General features: G+C 41.8%; 1 protein-coding gene across 2 annotated transcripts; it reads right to left on the bottom strand.

Moving 5' to 3' along the window:
• Positions 1-6,018: 6,018 nt before the first annotated feature.
• LOC139566423 (interleukin-10 receptor subunit beta-like) lies at positions 6,019-16,391 on the bottom strand. 2 transcript variants are annotated; one of them, XM_071387588.1, is made up of 7 exons: positions 16,275-16,391; positions 15,863-15,983; positions 11,283-11,455; positions 11,026-11,189; positions 6,969-7,137; positions 6,606-6,754; positions 6,019-6,404 (listed from the first exon to the last, which is right to left on the bottom strand). In XM_071387588.1, exons 1-7 carry the CDS (start codon positions 16,318-16,320, stop codon positions 6,171-6,173), a joined length of 1,056 nt encoding a protein of 351 aa, XP_071243689.1. In that variant the 5' UTR covers positions 16,321-16,391; the 3' UTR covers positions 6,019-6,170. The 2 variants fall into 2 exon arrangements, with proteins under 2 accessions (XP_071243689.1, XP_071243690.1); XM_071387589.1 differs by having other exon boundaries at positions 11,283-11,452.
• Between the last annotated feature and the right edge of the window lie 4,491 nt (positions 16,392-20,882).

Here is a 20,882-nt window from a genome sequence, read left to right as displayed (position 1 = left end):
GACTATGGTGGGGTGGGGACCACGACCTGTGCCGGAGCCGCCGCCGTGGACGGACGGACGCCCACCCAGACCTCCCCTAGACTTTATGCTGGTGCGCCCGGAGTTCGCACCTTAAGGGGGGGGTTATGTCACACCCTGGCCTTAGTTATCTTTGTTTTCTTTATTATTTTAGTTAGGTCAGGATGTGACATGGGGAATGTTTGTGTTTTGTCTCGTTTCGGGTGGTTATATGGAAAAGGGGGGGTATTAGAGTAGTTGGGTTTATGTTTAGTATAGTTGTCTAGCTGTGTCTATGGTTGTGTGTATGTTTCTAGGTATGTCTATGGTTGAGTGTATGTTTCTAGGGTTGTCTATGGTTGCCTGAGTGGTTCTCAATCAGAGACAGATGTCGTTCATTTGTCTCTGATTGGGAGCCATATTTTAGGCAGCCATAGGCATCAGGTTTTTGTTGGGTCATTGTCTAGTTCTGTTCTATGTCTAGGTCTGTGTCAAGGTTGCATGTGTGCATTTTGTCAGTTATAGCTTCACGGTCTTCTATTTGTTGTTTTTGCTTCGTTGGTTATCTTCTAATAAAGAGAAGATCTATTTTTTACACGCTGCGCCTTGGTCCTCTCTCTCTCCCATGGTCGATCGTGACAGTTACGAACAAACTCTTATTTTCAATGGCAGCCGTTCAACTGCCTTGTTCAGTGGCAGAACGACAAATCTTAACCTTGCCAGCATGGGGATTCGATCTTGCAACCTTTCGATTGCTAGTCTAAAGCTCTAACCACTAGGCTAACTGCCGCCCTATATGGATGTTCTCGATGGTGCAGTTCTAGATCTTTTCGAGGATCTGGGGACCCAGATTTCAAATCTTTTCAGTCTCCTGATGGGGAAAAGTAGTTGTTGTTCCTCTTTTGTTTGTTTGTTGGTGGTGTGGACACCAAGGAACTTGAAACTCTTGACACGCTCCACGTACAGCCCTGTTGATGTTAATGTGAGCCTGTTCGGCCCTCCATTTCCTGTAGTCCACGATCATCTCCTTTGTCTTGCTCACATTGATGGAGAGCTTGTTGTTCTGGTACCACACTGCCAGGTCTCTGACCTCCTCCCTATAGACTGTCTCATCGTTGTCAGTGATCAGGCCTACCACTGTTGTGTCATCAGCAAACTTAATGATGATGTTAGAGTCGTGCTTGGCCAAGCATCCGTGGGTTAACAGGGAGGACAGGAGGGGACTAAGCAGTCACCCCTGAGGTGCCCTGGTGTTGAGGATCAGCGTGGTAGATGTGTTGTTGTCTACCCTTACCACCTGGGGGCGGCCCGTTAGGAAGTCCAGGATCCAGTTGCAGAGGGAGGTGTTTAGTCCTAAGGTTAGTGATGAGCTTTGTGGGCATTATGGTGTTGTACGCTGAGCTGTAGTCAATAAACAGCCTTCTCACATAGGTGTTCCTTTTGTCCAGGTGGGAAAGGGCAGTGTGGAGTGTGATTGAGATTGCATAATCTGTTGATCTGTTGGGGCAGTATGTGAATTGGAGTGGGACTAGGGTTTCCGGGATGAGGGTGTTGATGTGAGCCATGACCAGCCTTTCAAAGCACTTCATGGTTACCAAGGTGAGTGCTATGGGGCTTTAGTCATTTTGCCAGGTTATCTTTGCATTCTTGGGCAAAAGGACTATGGTGATCTGCTTGAAACGTGGGTATTACAGAGAGGTTGAAAATGTCAGTGAAGACACTTGCCAGTTGGTCCGCACATGCTCTGATTACACATCCTGTTATTCCGTCTGGCCCCGCGGCCTTGTGAATGTTGACCTGTTTCAAGGTCTTGCTCACATCGGCTATGGAGAATTTAATCGCACAGTTGTCTGGAAAAGCTGGTACTTTCATGCATGCCTCAGTGTTGCTTGCCTCGAAGAGCAGCAAAAGGCATTTGCTCGTCTGGAAGGCTTGCGTCACTGGACAGCTCGCAGCTGGGTTTCCCTATGTAGTACGTAATAGTTTGCAAGCCCTGCTACACCCGACAAGCTTAAATGCTGATGTAGTAGGATTCAATCTAAGTCCTGAATTGCCACTTTGCCTGTTTGATGGTTCGGATGAGCGCATAGTGGGATTTCTCATAAGCGTCCAGATTAGTGTCCCAGTCCTTTAGCTAAAGCTGTTGCCTGTAATCCATGGCTTCTGGTTGGGATATGTACTTACGGTCCCTGTGGGGATAACGTTGTCAATGCACTTATTTATGAAGCCGGTAACTGAGGTGGTATTCTCCTAAATGCAATTGGATGAATCACGGAACATATTCCAGTCTGTGCTAGCAAAACAGTCCTATAGCGTAGCATCCGTGTCATCTGACCACTTCCGTATTGAGCGAGTTACTGGTACATCCTGCTTTAGTTTTTTGGTTGTAAGTAGGAACCAGGAGGATAGAATTATGGTCAGATTTGCCAAATGGAGGAGGGAGAACTTTGTATGCATCTCTTTATGTGGAGTAAAGGTGGTGTAGAGTTTTTTTTCCATCTGGTTGCACATGAGACGTGCTGGTAGAAATGAGGTAAAACGAATTTATGTTTTCCTGCATTAAAGTCCCCGGCCACTAGGGGTGCCGCTTCTGGATGAGTCTTTTCTTTTTTGTTTATGGTCTTATACAGCTCGTTGAGTGCGATCTTAGTGCCAGCATCGATTTGTGTTGGTAAATAGACAGCTACGAATAATATAGATGAGAACTCTCTTGGTAGATAGTGTGGTCTACCTAAAGACTACTTAAATGTTAGACGTCGCGAACCAGCTGTTATTGACAAATAGACAACCCGACCATCTCCGTCTGTATCTCCGCCTTTTCTTCCTGCAAATTACGGGGATTTGGGCCTGGTCTCCGGAGAGCAGGATATCCTTCGCGTCGTACTCATTACAGAAACATCTTTGTCCAGTTACGTGATCGATGTGGCTTTTTCCCAGAAGCTTGAATCTGATGTGGGCAATGAAAGGGGTTCTTCAACAAAAAATACACTACATTGTTGTTACCATTAGCTAGCCATTCTGGTGACCAAAACTGGACTCTAGTAGCTAGCTCGCTTCTTGGTACTTAAGTTAGCAATGCAAATTGAAATAAATTGCACTAATTTGACACAAGAATAAAGTTCTAAATCCAATATGACAATATATAATCTTTCTCCTCCATCTCCTGTAGTTTGAAGAAACTAATTTGAATTTAATAATATCCTAAAAATGCTCAACTATCACTCTTTCGCTTTCAATCAATATGTCACCAACTCACCAAGCTTCACACCACATAGAACTCCAATAATGCTCTGCGGCACAACCCCAGTACACCACACTAGGTTAGTTTTTTGATCTTAAATCTATGATTTGATGAACAACATGTCAGTTCCTATTGCAAAAGCTTTGACTTGTTGGAGGACGTCCTCCGGAAGAGGTCATAATTACCACGTAAGTCTATGGATGTGGGTGAGGCATACAAGCCTCCTAGGTTTTGTACTGAAGTCAATGTAGCCAGAGGAGGACGGAAAATAGCTGTCCTCCGGCTACACTATGGTGCTATCCTAAAGTATGTTGTTGATACTACTGTTAGACCTTCAACGCAAAACATTGGGTTTTATTCAGGTATTTGGTGACATGAATATGTTTAGTATAGTTTTATCTAACAAGGATACATTTTTTAATGTTTCATTATTCTTTGAGTAGGATGGTCTTCCCCTTCCTCCTCTGAGGAGCCTCCACTTTGTGAGAGTCCATGAGAGGTGTTGATGGATGAGTGGACGATCTTCATAGTAAGTTGAAGCAGACAGATGCACTACCAGAGCAAGAATAATGCAGTGAATTTGGTCCAAAAGGGGGAAGTGAACATTAAAAACAAACACATTTACACAACTCATGACTCCTTTATTATGAATCATCTAAATTAATGACTATTGTATCTGGAAATGGATGATTTATAATGGAATATCTACATAGGCGTACAAAGGCCCTTTATCAGCTACCATCACTCCTGTGTTCCAATAGCACGTTGTGTTAGCTAATCCAAGTTTATCATTTTAAAAGGCTAATTGATCATTAGAAAACCCTTTTGCCATAATGTTAGCACAGCTGAAAACTATTGTGCTGATTAAAGAAGCTACAAAACTGGCCTTCTTTAGACTAGTTGAGTATCTGGAGCATCAGCATTTGTGGGTTCGATTACAGACTCAAAGTGGCCAGAAACAAAGAACTTTCTTCTGAAACTCATCAGTCTATTCTTGTTCTGAGAAATGAAGGCTATTCTATGCGAGAAATTGCCAAGAAACTGAAGATCTCATACAACGCTGTGTACTACTCCCTTCACAGAACATGGCAAACTGGCTCTAACCAGAATAGAAAGAGGAGTGGAATGCACCGGTGCACAACTGAGCAAGAGGACAAGTACATTAGAGTGTTTCGTTTGAAAACAGACACTTCACAAGTCCTCAACTGGCAGCTTCATTAAATAGTACCCGCAAAACACCAGTCTCAACATCAACAGTGAAGAGGCGACTCCAGGATGCTGGCCTTCTAGGCAGAGTTGCAAAGAAAAGCCATATCTCAGATTGGCCAAAAAAAAATTAAGATTAAGATGGGCAAAATAACATAGACACTGGACAGAGGAAGATAGGAAAAATGTGTTATGGACAGACAAATCGAAGTTTTAGGTTTTCGGATCACAAAGAAGAACATTCGTGAGACGCAGAAAAAATGCTGGAGGAGTGCTTGACGCCATCTGCCAAGTATGGTGGAGGCAATGTGATGGTCTGGGGATGCTTTGGTGGTGGAGAAGTGGGACATTTGTAAAGGGTGAAAGGTATTTTGAAGAAAGAAGGCTATGTGTCACGCCCTGGCCTTAGTTATCTTTGTTTTCTTTATTATTTTAGTTAGGTCAGGGTGTGACATGGGGGATGTTTGTGTGTTTTTGTCTAGTCGAGGGTGTTTGTAGTGTCTAGGGGGTTTTGGTAGAGTTTATGGGGTTGTGTTCAGTGTAGGTGTCTAGGTATGTCTATGGTTGCCTGAGTGGTTCTCAATCAGAGACAGCTGTCTATCGTTGTCTCTGATTGGGAGCCATATCTAAGGCAGCCATAGGCATTAGACAGGTTGTGGGTAATTGTCTATGTTGCATGTGTGCACGTAGGTTTGTAGCTTCACAGCCGTTTGTTGTTTTGTATTAGTCTGTAAGAGTGTTTGTTTCGTCTTCGTTATAATTAAAGAAGATGTATTCGTATCACGCTGCGCCTTGGTCCTCTCTTCCACATAAAGACGATCGTGACACTATGACTACATTTTGCAAGGCCATGCCATACATCATGGAGGGTGCTTTATTGGAGACAATTTCCTCCTACAACAGGACAATGATCCAATGCAAAACTTCAAACTACGGAAGAAGCAGTCGGCTGGTATTCTGTCTATAATGGAGTGGCCAGCACAGTCACTGGATTTCAACCCTATTGAGCTGTTGTGGGAGCAGCTTGACCGTATGGTACATAAGAAGGTCCCATCAAGCCAATCCAATTTGTGGGAGGAGCTTCAGGAGCATGGGGTGAAATCTCTTCAGATTACCTCAACATATTGACAACTAGAATGCCAAAGGTCTGCAAGGCTGTAATTTCTGCAAATGGAGGATTCTTTGACGAAAGCAAAGTTTGAAGGTCACAATTATTTTTTCAAATAAAAATCATTATTTATAATCTTTTGAATGGTAGTGTGTGTTTATATACACAGTACCAGTCAAAATTTGACACCTACTCATTCAAGGGTTTTTCTTTATTTTGACTATTTTCTACATTGTAGAATAAAATTGAAGACATTAAAACTATGAAATAACACCGTAAAAACATCTTCACTTTTATTTTAAATTGTAGAAAATAGTAAAAATAAAGAAAAACCTTGAATGAGTAGGTGTCCAAACTTTTGACTGGTACCGTGTATATACAGTATATACACAGTATGTAAAAAAAATATGAAAAGTATGAAGTTCAATACGGTTTTGTAAGCACGAAAATTGAAGAGGAAAAACACTGAAAAGTTAAAATATTTATGCTGAAGGGCCTCAGCCCCTAATGAACACGTTAATGTTAATGGCTAACAATCCATCATGACTACCTGTTATCCTCAGATTCCATATGCCCATATACAGAATGATTACATTAGCTCATGTCTTGATACCATTGTCAGATATTCTTGTAGGGCATGTCAAAATTGGCATTTTCATCAACAGCATTGTAGTATTCAGGCATCTCCACAGAGACCCCACTATCCACATGGTAAAGGTTGTCCTCTGGTATGTCAGTCAACACATTGTATGGATTTTCCTCACACAGAGCGCTGATCTGATCATATTTCTCTTGTAGAGGAGAGGTGATCTGCGAGGCCAGGTAAGGGTATTGATGAGAATCAATCAGGTGCTGTGGGGGAGAAGAACTGTCAGTCAATGAACCATCCAATGGATGGATGGATGAATAGATGGATGGATTGATTAATTAATTAATTGAACACAGACTCACACAGATGTGCACCAAGTACGCAGGGGTGCACACATGCACCCATGCATACACGCACGCATGTGCACACACACGTACGCATGTGCGCACACACACACACTGTACCTGTTTCAAATGCTCAGGCAGCTTAACCTTGGGATGGAGAAACCTTTTCCCTTTGTAGATGATCCAGGGGACTAGGAGTAGTAGTGGAAAAGCCACAGCTATCGTCACCAAACTGACCACCAGGCCCTCAGACAACCTTCGCTCCCCATCTAAAGCACAGACACAGGTGGACACCAGTTAGAACGACCCTCAGAAACTGAACTGATAGCACAGATTATGGAAATGTCTGTTTTCTTGAGGCAGTTTCCGTTCCATTTGCAACAATGAACACAAATACTATTTGGTATCATCAAATTATGAAGGATGGGAAAAAAGTGGAAGAAAGGGGGGAAGGGTGTGTGAGGGAGACGGTGGAGAGCTCACCTGTGGTTGTGTTGTTTGAGGTGCTCATCACACACGCGGCCTTGCTGTACTGCCCCGTATTGTTTTGCGGCATCGGTATGTACACCTGGACCTGAACGCAGTATCTAGTGTTGGGCTCCAGTGGCTTCAGTTTAACACGTTGCTCAGTCACCATCTCTCTCTCAGACACCTGTGATAACACACGGAGTTAGTGTAAGACTGACTGAGTGAGTGAGTGAGTTAGTTGAGTGAGTTGAGTGAGTGAGGGGGTGGTGGGTGGGTGAGAGAAATAGTGGGAGTATGTCTGTGTGTGTGTATATACACTCACTGTATAAACATTAGGAACACCTGCTGTTTCCATGACATAGACTGACTAGTTGAATTTAGATGAAGGCTATTATCCCATTTCAATCAGTGTAGTTGAAGGGGAGGATTTTAAAGAAGGATTTGTAAGCCTTGAGACAATTGAGGCATGGATTGCATACATTGATTTTACAAGTATTCAGACCCCTTCCCTTTTTCTGACTTTTGTTACGTTACAGCCTTATTCTAAAATGTATTAAATAAAACACACAGTTGAAGTTTACATGCACCTTAGCCAAAAACATTTAAACTCAGTTTTTCACAATTCCTGACATTTAATCCTAGTAAAAATACCCTGTCTTGGGTCAAGTTAGGATCACCACTTTATTTTAAGAATGTGAAATGTCAGAATAATAGTAGAGAGAATGATTTATTTCAGCTTTTCTTTCTTTCATCACATTCCGAGTGGGTCAGAGGTTTACATACACTCAATTAGTATTTGGTAGCATTGCCTTTAAATTGTTTAACTTGGTCAAACGTTTGGGGTAGCCTTCCACAAGCTTCCCACAATAAGTTGGGTGAATTTTGGCCCATTCCTCCTGACAGAGCTGCTGTAACTGAGTCAGGTTTGTAAGGCCTCCTTGTAAGGCCTCCCGCACACGCTTTTCAGGTCTGCCCACACATTTTCTATCGAATTGAGGTCAGGGCTTTGTGATGGCCTTGACTTTGTTGTCCTTAAGCCATTTTGCCTCAATTTTGGACGTATGCTTGGGTGCATTGTCCATTTGGAAGACCCATTTGTGACCAAGCTATAATTTCCTGACTGATGTCTCGAGATGTTTCTTTCTTCTTATTTTTCTGAAGTGCACCAGTCCCTCCTGCTCAAAGCACCCCCACGAAATGATGCTAACACCCTTGTGCTTCAACGTTGGAATGGTGTTCTTCGGCTTGCAAGCATCCCCCTTTTTCCTCCAAACATAATGATGGTCATTATGGCCAAATAGTTCTCTTTTTGTTTCATCAGTCCAGAGGACATTTCACCAAAAAGTACGATCTTTGTCCCCATGTGCAGTTGTAAACCGTAGTCTGGCTTTTTTACGGTGGTTTTGGAGCAGTGGCTTCTTCCATGCTGAGCGGCCTTTCGGGTTCTGTCGATATAGGACTCGTTTGACTGTGGATATAGATACTTTTGTTCCTGTTTCCTCCAGCATCTTTACAAGGTCCTTTGCTGTTGTTCTGGGATTGATTTACACTTTTTACACCAAAGTACGTTAATCTCTAGGATACAGAATGCGTCTCCTTCCTGAGTGTCGTGACGACTGCATGGTCACATGGTGTGTTAACTTGCGTACTATTGTTTGTACAGATGAATGTGGTACCTTCAGGCATTTGGAAATTGCTCCCAAGGATGAAGGTGATTCTTTTGATTTTCCCATGATGTTCAGCAAAGAGGCACTGAGTTTGAAGGTAGGCCTTGAAATACATCCACAGGTACACCTCCAATTGACTCAAATTAAATGTCAATTAGCATATCAGAAGCTTCTAAAGCCATTACATCATTTTGGGGAATTTTCCAAGGTGTTTAAAGGCACAGTCAACTTAGTGTATGTAAACTTCTGACCCACTGGAATTGTGATTCAGTGAATTATAAGTAAAATAATCTGTCTGTAAACAATTGTTGGAAAAATTACTTGTGTCATCCACAAAGTAGATGTCCTAACCGACTTGTCAAAACTAGTTTGTTAACAAGAGATTTTTGTGGAGTGGTTGAAAAACGAGTGTTAATGACTCCAACCTAAGTTTATGTAAACTTCCGACTTCAACTGTACACCCTCATCAATCTACACAAAATACCCCATAATGACAAAGCAAAAATACATTTTTAGAAATGTTTGCAAATGTATATATTTTTTTACAGAAATAGTATTCAGACCCTTTGCTATGAGACTCGAAATTGAGCTCAGGTGCATCTTGTTTCCATTGATCCTTCAGATGTTTCTTCAACTTGATTGGAGTCCACCTGTGGTAAATTCAGTTGATTGGACATGATTTGGAAAGGCACACACCTGTCTATATAAGGTCCCACTGTTGACAGTGCATGTCACAGCAAAAAGCAAGCCATGAGGTTGAAGGAATTGTCTGTAGAGCTCCGAGACAGGATTGTGTCAAGGCAAAGATCTGGGGAACGTTACCAAAACATTTCTGCAGCATTGAAGGTCCCGAAGAACACAGTGGCCTCCATCATTCTTAAATGGAAGAAGTTTGGAATCACCAAGACCCTTTCTAGAGCTGGCCACCCTGCCAAACTGAGCAATCGGGGGAGAAGGGCCTTTGTCAGGGAGGTGGCCAATAACCTGATTGTCACTCTGACAAAACTCCAGAGTTCCTCTGTGGAGATGGGAGAACCTTCCAGAAGGACAACCATCTTTTTCAGCACTCCACCAAACAGGTCTTTATGGTAGAGTGACCAGAAGGAAGCCACTCCTCAGTAAAAGGCACATGAAGTCCCACTTGCAGTTTGCCAAAAGACACCTTATGGACTCTCAGACCATGAGAAACAAGATTCTCTGGTCTGGTGAAACCAAGATTAAACTAATTGGCCTGAACGCCAAAAGTCGCATCTGGAAGAAACCTGGCACCATACCTACAGTGAAGCATGGTGGTGGCAGCATCATACTTTGGGGATGTTTTTCAGTGGCAAGGACTGACAGACTAGTCAGGATCGAGGGAAAGATGAACAGAGCAAAGAACAGAGAGATCCTTGATGAAAACCTGCTCCAGAGCACTCAGGACCTCAGACTAGGGTGAAGGTTCACCTTCCAACAGGACAATGACACTAAGCACACAGCCAAAACAACACAGGAGTGGCTTTGGGACAAGTCTCTGAATGTCTTTGAGGGGCCCAGCCAGAGCCTGGACATGAACCCGATCGAACATCTCTGGAGAAACTTGAAAATAGCTGTGCAGCGACGTTCCTCAACCAACCTGACAGAGCTTGAGTGGATCTGCAGAGAAGAATGGGAGAAACTCCCCAAATACAAGTGTGCCAAGCTTTTAGCATCATACCCAAGAAGACTCGAGGCAGTAATTTCTGCCAAAGGTGCTTCAACAAAGTACTGAGAAAAGGGTCAAAATACTTATGTAAATGTGATATTTGCATTTTTCATTCCTAAAAACCTGTTTTTGCTTTGTCATTATGGGGTAGTGTGTGTAGATTGACTATAAACTATTTAATCCATTTTAGAATAAGTCTGTAACGTAACAAAATGTGGAAAAAGTCAAGGTGTCTGAATACTTTCCAAATGCACTGTAGGTGCAGAGGTGAAGAGGTATTTTTAAACCTTGAGACAATTAAGACATGGACTGTGTAAATGTGTGCGTTATGTGCAAGACATCAGATTTAAGTTCCTTTAAACGGGGTATGGTACTAGGTGCCGGGCACACCGGTTTGAGTGTCAAGAACTGCAACGCTGCTGTTTTTTTTTCATGCCCACAGTTTCCTGTGTGTATCAAGAATGTTCCACCGCCCAAAGGACATCCAACCAACCCGACACAACTGTGGGAAGCATTGGAGTCAACATGGGCCAGCATCCCTGTGGAACACTTTCGACACCTTGTAGAGTCCATGTCCCAACGAATGCAGGCTGTTCTGAGGGAAAAAGGGGGTGCGATAGTAGGAAGGTGTTCCTAATGTTTTGTACGCTCAATGTACACAGTATGTGTGTGTGTGTGTGTGTGTGTGTGTGTGTGTTTGACTATCATATGTTTCTCTTACATCCTTCTTGTCACTCTTCTTCCAGTATCTGATATTGTATTTCACTTTGCTGTAGGCTTCTTTCAGCGATGAGATCTTTAGCACCGGATTCTGAATGTTCACCTCCACAGCTCCAAAAGCTCCTCCCTTGGTGACCAAGGTTACGTTTGGAGGACCAATTACGGCTGAGGAGACACAATACAGGAAGTCAAAGTTAGGATATCAAGAATGAGAGAGCTACAATGAACAATATCACCGAAGTGCATATTGGTACTCACTTCCTTTCTTAAGAGAGAAGTTTGAGGTTTCTGCCCAACTGGAGGTATTTCCCTCTAACTCTATCCTCACTCTGAATTGATAATTTCCATGGCAACTGGGAAGTTCGCCGAAGTCACACCTGTGCTCTTTGGTGGCTTTACATACGGTGTGGAAGAAGGCAGTTGAAGGCCTTCTGAGTATCAGACAATAAAAAGAGGTTAACATTTTAATTGCATTTTTTGTGGCATCGATGTGTAATAACAGTGCCTTTATGTTGCGTACTATTAAGTAGAGAGGAGAAAACACACAGCTGATTTGGCAAGGTATTCCAAAATACATAACACTTATTAATGAATGTCAAATAATGTAGCTACAAACTCAATAGCTCTGATGCAATTTATTCATTAGACAGGAAAACACTTTCATTCTCTTAATTTCTCTTAGTGTTATGTTACTACCTGTTTTATAAAAATCAAACAGGTTTCGTTTTGTTTTTTTGCAAGTGTGTGCGTCTTGTTCTCTTCCAGAAAAGGTGGGACTTTTTTAGTTCCTATACGGTATGTTTGGTCATATCAATGCCCTTTCATTGTTCACAACTTCCCCTCTCAGTGAAGTTCCTCATGCAGAATTAGGATCTTAATTTGAGCCAGTTTGCTAAAGCAGGAAAATAATCCTGCAGCAACAGGACATTTTAGTTATTAAGTGGATGTATAATTATTATTTTCTTGTAGGGGTTGACACATTTTTCATTAGGGCAAATCAAGTCTGACATTTTAAACCTTGACTACACTGAGAAAATTCTCAGGCACAAAAGAGTGATCAAATTAAGATCCTACATCTGTATAACCACAGACATAATGGTACTGATACACTCACACTATGGCAAAATGTCAACATGTCACTGAAGTGCATGACCCTATTCCCTGTACGATAGAGATGGCGAAAGAGATTTCTACTTATCGATTCTTGGTCCACAGCTCAAATTGAAGATACATATCACAGTAGCCACTAGCCAGTGAGCACAAACTATTTAACAATATTGAGGAATGCAACCAAGCCATATTACACTCTTAAAAATTGCAACAATCCACAAGCATGTGCAGACAATGAAAGTTAGCAGCTTACTTCTGCTAAATAACAACATGATTCATGATCAAGTAACATTAACGTATTGTTAATAAACATATTAATATAAATTTACAGCAAAGTATTATACCTTTTATTCACACAGTTGAATTCAAAAGTTTACATACATTTAGGTTGGAGTCATTAAAACTCGTTTTTCAACCACTCCACAAATTTCCTGTTAACAAACTATTGTGTTGTCAAGTCGGATAGGATATCTACTTTGTGCATGACAAGTTATTTTTCCAACAATTGTTTACAGACAGATTATTTCACTTATCATTCATCGTATCACAATTCCAGTGGTTCAGAAGTTTACATACACTAAGTTGTCTGTGCCTTTAAACAGCTTGGAACGTTTCATAAAATTATGTAATGGCTTTAGAAGCTTCTGATAGGCTAATTGACATAATTTGAGTCATTTGGATGTGTACCTGTAGATGTATTTCAAGGCCTACCTTCAAACTCAGTGCCTCTTTGCTTGACATCATGGGGAAATAAAAAGAAATCAGCCAAGACATCAGAAAAAAATTATAGACCTCCACAAGTCTGGTTCATCCTTGGGAGCAATTTCAAAATGGCTGAAGGTACCACGTTCATCTGTACAAACAATAGTACGCAAGTATAAACACCATGGGACCACGCAGCCGTCATACCGCTCAGGAAGGAGACGGGTTCTGTCTCCTAGAGATGAACGTAATTTTGTGCAAAAAGTGCAAATCAATGCCAGAACAACAGCAAAGGGCCTTGTGAAGATGCTGGAGGAAACAGGTACAAAAGTATCTATATCCACAGTAAAACAGTCCGTTATCGACATTACCTGAAAGGCCGCTCAGCAAGGAAGAAGCCACTGCTTCAAAACTGGCATAAAAAAAAAAAGCCAGACTACGGTTTGCAACTGCACATGGGGACAAAGATCGTACTTTTTGGAGAAATGTCCTCTGGTCAGATAAAACAAAAATAGAACTGTTTGGCCATAAAATTCCTCTCACAATTATCCATACTGGAGCCATCTCCACCCTGGTACCTAAGTATAGAAACACCAATTCATGCTATGGAATGCGGTCTTGTTAGGTTTATCACTCAAGGCATCATAAATCTTCTGTCAGCATTAAGCCCCCAGAGGTCCCTTCTCAGTAGAACACACACACAGTTGAGAGTGTTCTAAGAAACCCCTATTCCAGCCTTTCTTAAAGTATGGGTCGCGAGCCAAAATGGGTCGCGGATCTTTTAATGGTGGGTCGCAATGTGTCAGAGTAAATTTATAACTATTTCAAAGTAAATGTATACTTATTTAATTAATTACTGGAATTGATTAGGCAACGTGCATCTGTGCATTTCGTTTGCGTTTCACCGGATCTTTTTTCTGCATTTTTCTTGAACATCACTCCGTGACACACGATGCAGCGCTGTCGTTCAGCAGCAGATGATGCCCTGTCAGCCACTGACTTGTCATTCCCACTCGCCATCACTCACCGCTTTCATCAAATGGACTCATGCTAGCTACAAGTTCTGGCTGAGCTCAATTGTCTTGAAATACAAATACAGGGATGAGTTTCTCTCTCTTTCATACAACCTTTGAGAAATAACGAGGAGCGCCCACAATGTGTTTTGTGCGGGGAAGGGCTTAATGTTAGTATTGAGTCTCTCAAAACAAACAAATTAATAAAATGACACGTCCTGACCAAACATACAGCATGATGATAAACCCAGGGAGTTCATTCAGAACAGGGCATCATGCTTCAGGAAGCAGTGCTTTGACAGTGGAAAAGTAAGTCAGCTAGCAAGGCATTGTTGTAATTTGATAACAGGCAATGATAAGTAGAAATAACGGAGTACTAACTCTCATAGTAGATGTGAGTTTCTCTTCTCAAACAATCCTGTGGCCTTGTAAGTTACACACCTAATAGCTATCTAGTTACTGATGTTGCAACCCTTAGTAACAGTACAGATGAAGATGAAAAATGATCAGGCCTACTGTACATCTTACTGTAGAAATGATTGTTGAAAACTAGTCTAGGTTGGAACTGTTGCTGTTAAAATACAAGTATTAATTTGTATTCTGAACTGGAATAAACTGATTGAAGCAAGATGCTTTTTGAGGCAAACATTCACACAGTTCTGGGTTGCTCATCTACAGTAGGAAGCGGCCTCCTGCCTGACTGAGAAAGCAGTAGAAGTTCTGATCCAGTTTGGCTCCACATACCTATGTGAGTCAGGGTTCTCAACTCTGACATACTTAATTAAAAATCAGATACAGAAACGGTCTCATTGCTGAGTATGACCTCAGTGTTGCACTGTAAAAAACTGAGCCCAGAATAGTCATGCTTTTTGAAAACGTCAACCAGCCACGCACCTCTCATTAGGACTGTGTGTGTATGAGTTTTCGGATCTACATCTGTGTGATGTGATCAATCAGTTTCTTCTAGTTCAGAATAAAATAATGTACTGTATTTTAAACAGCAACAGTTCCAACCTTGATTTTCTTTCAACAATCATTTCTACAGTAAGATGTACAGTAGGCTTGATCATTTTCCATCTGTACTGTTTCTTAGGGTTGCCCTATCAAAAAGCCTGTGTGTGCGTTCTGTTATGCATCTGTGTGATGTGATCAATCAATTTGTTCCAGTTCAGAATGAAAAGGATTTATTGTATTTTATCAGCAACAATTCCAACCTAGACAGATATGTAAGAGTTTTTAATGGTGGAAAATAAACATGAATATAAATGTACATGAAAATGTAATTTAATTGTTATTTGTTTTTGTCTATATTGCATTTGTTTTCGGCATAAGGGCAATTTAATGTACCGATATTTACATATAGTTGCATATTTTCCTAAGCTTGTCCCAGGAAAACGCAACATTTCTAATTGGGGTCCCAGGCTGAACAAGAACCCCTGCCCTATTCTGTTGCATAAAACAACAATTTGATGCAATTACAGTAGTATTGCATCATCTTGCAATTTTGCTCTCACAGTATGTGTAACCGAGGATATTTTTTGCTAAAAATGCTAGTAAGTGTGAACAACCTCTAAGTATAATGTCAAAGACAAAACACTTACACCAGAAGTATTCGTGTGTATTTGTGTGTCATAAAAATGTATGATCTTATTTGGAGCCAGTCTCCTACAGCAGGAAAATAATCATGCAGCAAAATAAAACGTGAATTATTATGTCCATTAAAATTAATGGAATTTTTGAGCAGTTGATCTTTTTTTTTTGTCAGGGAAAATCAAATTAAGATCCTACATCTGTATATGTGTGTTTTTGTTTTTCTGTTTGCTCTGGTAAAAAGTCAGTCTGCCGTCCAGTGTAGTCCAGGAATGGAAGTACCAGTCTAAATGCCTCTGAGACACTGCGGGAGGAAAACGGCATCCAGAATGAGCAACACCCTCTTCATCTGTATTTTTATCCTCTGTCTGTCTGTGTGTGTGTGTGTGTGCATGTGCATGTGCGTGTGCACATGCGTCTCACCTGTATTCAGCTGTGTAGGTAAGGTTTTTCAGTGAAGTAAGGGGAGCGTCCCACTTAACTATGGCATCCATGTTGTAAGAGACCACCTCAACGTTTTGTGGTGGAGGCAGAAGTGACTCCGCTATAGAATGAAAGAAACAAACACTCAGTTGATTACCAGAATTAGACTGAGACAGAAAGACGCTCTTCAGATACAAGAGTCCAGTGAGACGAAATAACACTCAAATACTAGAATCAGTGAGACGAAATAACACTGAAATACTTGTGTCAGACCTGGGTCAAATACTGTCAAATACTTTTTCTGATTGATTTAGCTTGCCCGGTACAAAGGAATCAAAAGTTAAACAGTGACACTGCCACAATGATGTAACTTTATCTAGGCTACAGTAAGTTAAGGCCTGAAAACACAAACCTGAAATGAATCGAAATCCCAGAGTGATAAGAAGATAAAATGCCATCACATTGATCTGTGGTGTGTTCCAATTGTAACAACAGCTGTAAGTCACACTGGATAAGAGTGCCTGCTAAATGTGCAAAATGTGAAAATGTAAAGGGAAGAAACTGATAACTGCTCTTTTTAAGGGCGGGCGTAGCGAAGAAAGGAGAACACTCTTATTTCCTCATTGGCACTGAGACAGTTGCCCTAGCCCAAATGATGTATTATCATTGTAGAGGTCACTGATGTTGACATATCATTATTGTATCAGGTATGAGTGGGCTGCCAAACAATTCATTATCATCTGAAAGTACATACCATTTTCACATGCTCCACCGCAAACTGTCACAAACAAATCTCACGAAAAATCTGACACGGCAAAATCCTGGTTGCTATCCAATCAAAGCCACGGTGACACTACTACCGACGGTTAGCCACGTTTGGCTTAAAAAGCCAAACGCAACATAATATCTACCAATTCATTTCCAGCAATATTGCCCCTGCCTGCATGAAGCGCACGTCTGTCTAGTGGGTAGACAGAAACGTTTTCCTCAAAACATTCTCAAATAAATGTTTACTTCAAAGTAGGCCTACCTGACAGAATTATATAATTATTATTTGTATCAGGTTTGTCAAAGAGAGTACTGCAATATACAAGTGACGTAAGAAAATCACATAGAATAAAATGCTAAAAATTATTGAGTGAGTGTTGTCCGATTGAAGCTGGTACATGGTAACAGGACATGCCAAGTGATGTATCACAATGTAAGATCTTTGCAATATATTTAGAGGGCGTGGCGACTGATGAAATGACATGGCTGTCAACATTATTCAAACACACAGCATGCTACCGTCCCCATATTGTGTGTGTGTACGTGGATGTGTGGGTGAGTGTATGGTCTTGAGAGAAAATGTGATCAGAGAAAAGAGAGAAAGACGTAAGACCTATGTTGCTCTAACTGTAATACAAAGGTGTGTGTGTGTGTGTGTGTGTGTGTGTGTGTGTGTGTGTGTGTGTGTGTGTGTGTGTGTGTGTGTGTGTGTGTGTGTGTGTGTGTGTGTGTGTGTGTGTGTGTGTGTGTGTGTGTGTGTGTGTGTGTGTGTGTGTGTACGCGTGTGTGCACGTGTGGGCGAGTGAACCAGTGGACAAAACAATTAAATGTGGGCTGCATAACAGCAAAGACTAAACAATACATTAATTGCACAGTTAACCCACTGTTCCGCAGTAGGCCATCATTGTAAATAAGAATTTGTTCTGAACTGACTTGCCTGGTTAAATTTAAATTAAATTAAAAACAAACAGTGACCCCAAACAGCATTCCCAACACCTTACCACTACTACACCTGGCTGTCAGCAGAGCCTTGTATGGCAGTGAACAATTAATTCAGCCTCATTTATTGCCTTTTAAAAAAACATAGCTGATTGGCTGACTTGCTTAATAAACAAATGTGGTTTCTACTGACAATTGAGATGTACATACTATGGCATAAGGGACGACAAGCGAATAAGAGGCTATCCGTAATTTCGATTAAGACATTAATGAGCGAGCTTGGATGGATTTAGTCAATATAACTATTTGTTCAGCACTTTCGAAATGTACAGACAGAATTCAGAACATGGGCCGCTCTTACAGTGTTCTCCCTGTACACCAAGTCAGAACCCTAGGATAAATAAAGGAAGCAACTAACAGCTTACTACACAACATACACTTAGTATTACTTTCTTATCTACATTATACATATCTCCCTGGCATATTATATAATTTATGCAGCAGCATACAATACATTTTTGGACTCACCTTGTTGTGCTCACTTGAACAGGAAGGTGGTGCGGCGGTCCTTCGTGGGCATATTTTGTAATCAAACTTTGTCATCAAAGTCTGGCATTCTCTGCATTTATGACTTTAAAGACAACTGGGAAATTGGAAAAAAAGGTTTAATCACGATAACGTCAGTGATCTTCAAGTCGTAGATCTAGAAAGGGGCCCGAGTTCCGAATTTACAATTCCGTGTTGGTTGAAAGTTCAAAACTTATTTTCACAGACAGTTCAGAGATAATAGTTGTTCTGAGCTCGGCACAAATCATGCTTGATGACTGCTAGCTAAGATTTTGAAAGTATGACGTTGACATTATCTGTCCAATCAAAGCTTTTGCGATTTCACGTCATTTTATCTGTGGCTAATGACCTTGAGCCTTCATGGATGGGCACTTCTAATGTGACTCTATGGCAGCACCAAAGGGGCTTGAATTTTCTAGCTCTACCCTTAGACTTGGCAGTGACGTAGTGTCCCCATGAGTGACAAAACCATGAGCCAATCACGGCTCAGTGTTCTGCTGGCTTGACCCACCACCACAGAAAGCACTGAGCTAGGCTGAAACACCTGCACTTTGAAACTGTCTTACTCAAGAAAACAAAAAAGAGACCATGTTTGTATGTGGCTTTATTAACTCAATGATATATATTTTTTTTTACATGTTTTTCAAACTGATATGTGACACGTATTAATGCCAAAATAACATGAAAAACAAGAAAGGCCCCAACAACAAAAAAAACATTTGCTAGAAATGTGGGGCTCAAAACCGCCCTGAATGACGGATCGCCACTGGAGTGAACTAATTTGTCACTTCAGCATCTGCCACCCTTAGTGCAAACCTTGTACCTGTGTGCAGATGGTCCTGGAGCTTTCATTTTGCAGTTATTCAGTAAATCCCCCAGAGGGCAGTACAGCCCTACATTTAATCACAGACAACTACATATTCTGCAATAGAGAACAAAATTCTGTCACTTTTCCCTTTGGATGATGTGTCCTTAACATCGACAGATCTCATTACCGAGTCGTGACACGGGATTGTGACATTGATGTGCTTGAGTGGGAATGGAGAAGTTCATCTGATTACGTAATCTCACTCTCACTATATCGGCATCTGGTCTAACACTCCCAAAGCAGTGTCTACAATAAGCTTGACCCCAGGCAGCCAGAGGAGATTACATTTCCTCAACTACTCAGACACAGACCCAGCTAAAGTAATCCTCGATCCCCTCACCCCTCCCTCAGGAATTAAACAACCAGGCAACTGAGGCCGGAGGAGGCACCCTTTCTCTCAGTGGATGAAAAGATCAGATATTTGAACCCCCTCCAATTCACCTCTATCTGGCTTCTCTTCTTCTCCCTTTCTCCCCTCTCTATATCTCTCTTTCTCTCTCGCACGCACGCACACACAAATCATGCACACACATGCAGTACATTTTCTGCAGTTCTACACATTTTGTCATGGTGCGAGTAATCATCATTTTTTGGGAGCAATTTTACAACAAATTTCAAGCAATTCTACTCATTTTCCCATGCGGCAGAGAGAGATTTTTGCAGCTTTAAAGCACGTTTTCAGCAATTCTACAAATTTTACCATGACTTATGCCATGTTTTTGATATCTGACTGAGAGTGATGAACAAAATCAATGGAGGCCCCCTGAAGGTCAGGATCTCTGACCGCCTGGTGTGCCCGGCGGTATTCGGCCATGATTACTAGAAGTTTAGATAGCTGGCTAAACTAACTTACCAATTTAAAAATGTTAGCTAATTGACTGACTGTCAGAGACTGACAAAACAAGAGAAAAATTGCTGATGCACAACCACATTTTGTTTGTTCTACTGTTCTAAATATCAACAGTAAGTTGAGACCCTGACTGAGTGAGATAGAAAGAATGAGACAATCCATGCGATTTTGGGAGAAGGAAAGATACAGGGATTGAAAAAGAGACCGAAAACAGAGCAAGGGATGGTGAAAGACAGAAGTTGAAGAGAGAGTGAGAGATTGATAGCGTGAGGGAGGGAGGGTAGGAGCATGTATCTGTGCTCAGCAAAAACGAGGCTAAAGAGCTGACCGGCGGATAGAGAGGTGCACGCTGCGATGCCGGCGGGGTGTGTAATGATATCCTCGGGTCTGTCCTTCGCTTCCTTTGTCTCTGCCCTCGCTCTGCCAATCACTATCCGATGAGGGGGGCCATGGATGGGACTGGATGCAGCGCAGGAGTCTGCAGCGATTCCAAAAGAGCCCTATAGAGTCAGATAAGGGGTGGAGGGTTAGTGGGAGGAGGGATGAAGGGTTGGAGGGAGAGAGCATGGTTCCATGGCCATTAACAGGATTCCAAAACAGCCTGATGGGGGTGTTGGCACAGGAGGAATGTGGGTGTCTGGGTGGCAGCCCATTTGGGACACAGATGTGGCGAGGAGATCCGAGCTGAGAACCTTTCACCTACCTCTTTCGGAAAGGTCACCTGACCTCTGCCCACACCTTCTACGTTATGGTGGTAAGAGGGCTTGGGAGGGGGAGAGGATGAGAGAAGATGACCCTAGCAGAGCATAATGGCCTAAAGCCAGAGTGGTACATACTGAAACGCCCCCGTGCAATTCCCCTTCCCCTTGAGGAACCCTCATGGCTACATAGGCTATAAGAGCTTCTGTTAAATGAATATATAAATTCCCCTAAGTGAATTTCAGAAGACGCATTGCACGAGGATGAATATTGAACTGTTAAAGTGTTGGGTTTAATGTGGGGGGGGTCTCTAGACCACATTTTTACAG

This window comes from Salvelinus alpinus, chromosome 38 (genome assembly GCF_045679555.1).
Source record: "Salvelinus alpinus chromosome 38, SLU_Salpinus.1, whole genome shotgun sequence".
NCBI classification, from domain to species: domain Eukaryota; kingdom Metazoa; phylum Chordata; class Actinopteri; order Salmoniformes; family Salmonidae; genus Salvelinus; species Salvelinus alpinus.
This window is presented reverse-complemented; position numbering and strand designations above follow the sequence as displayed.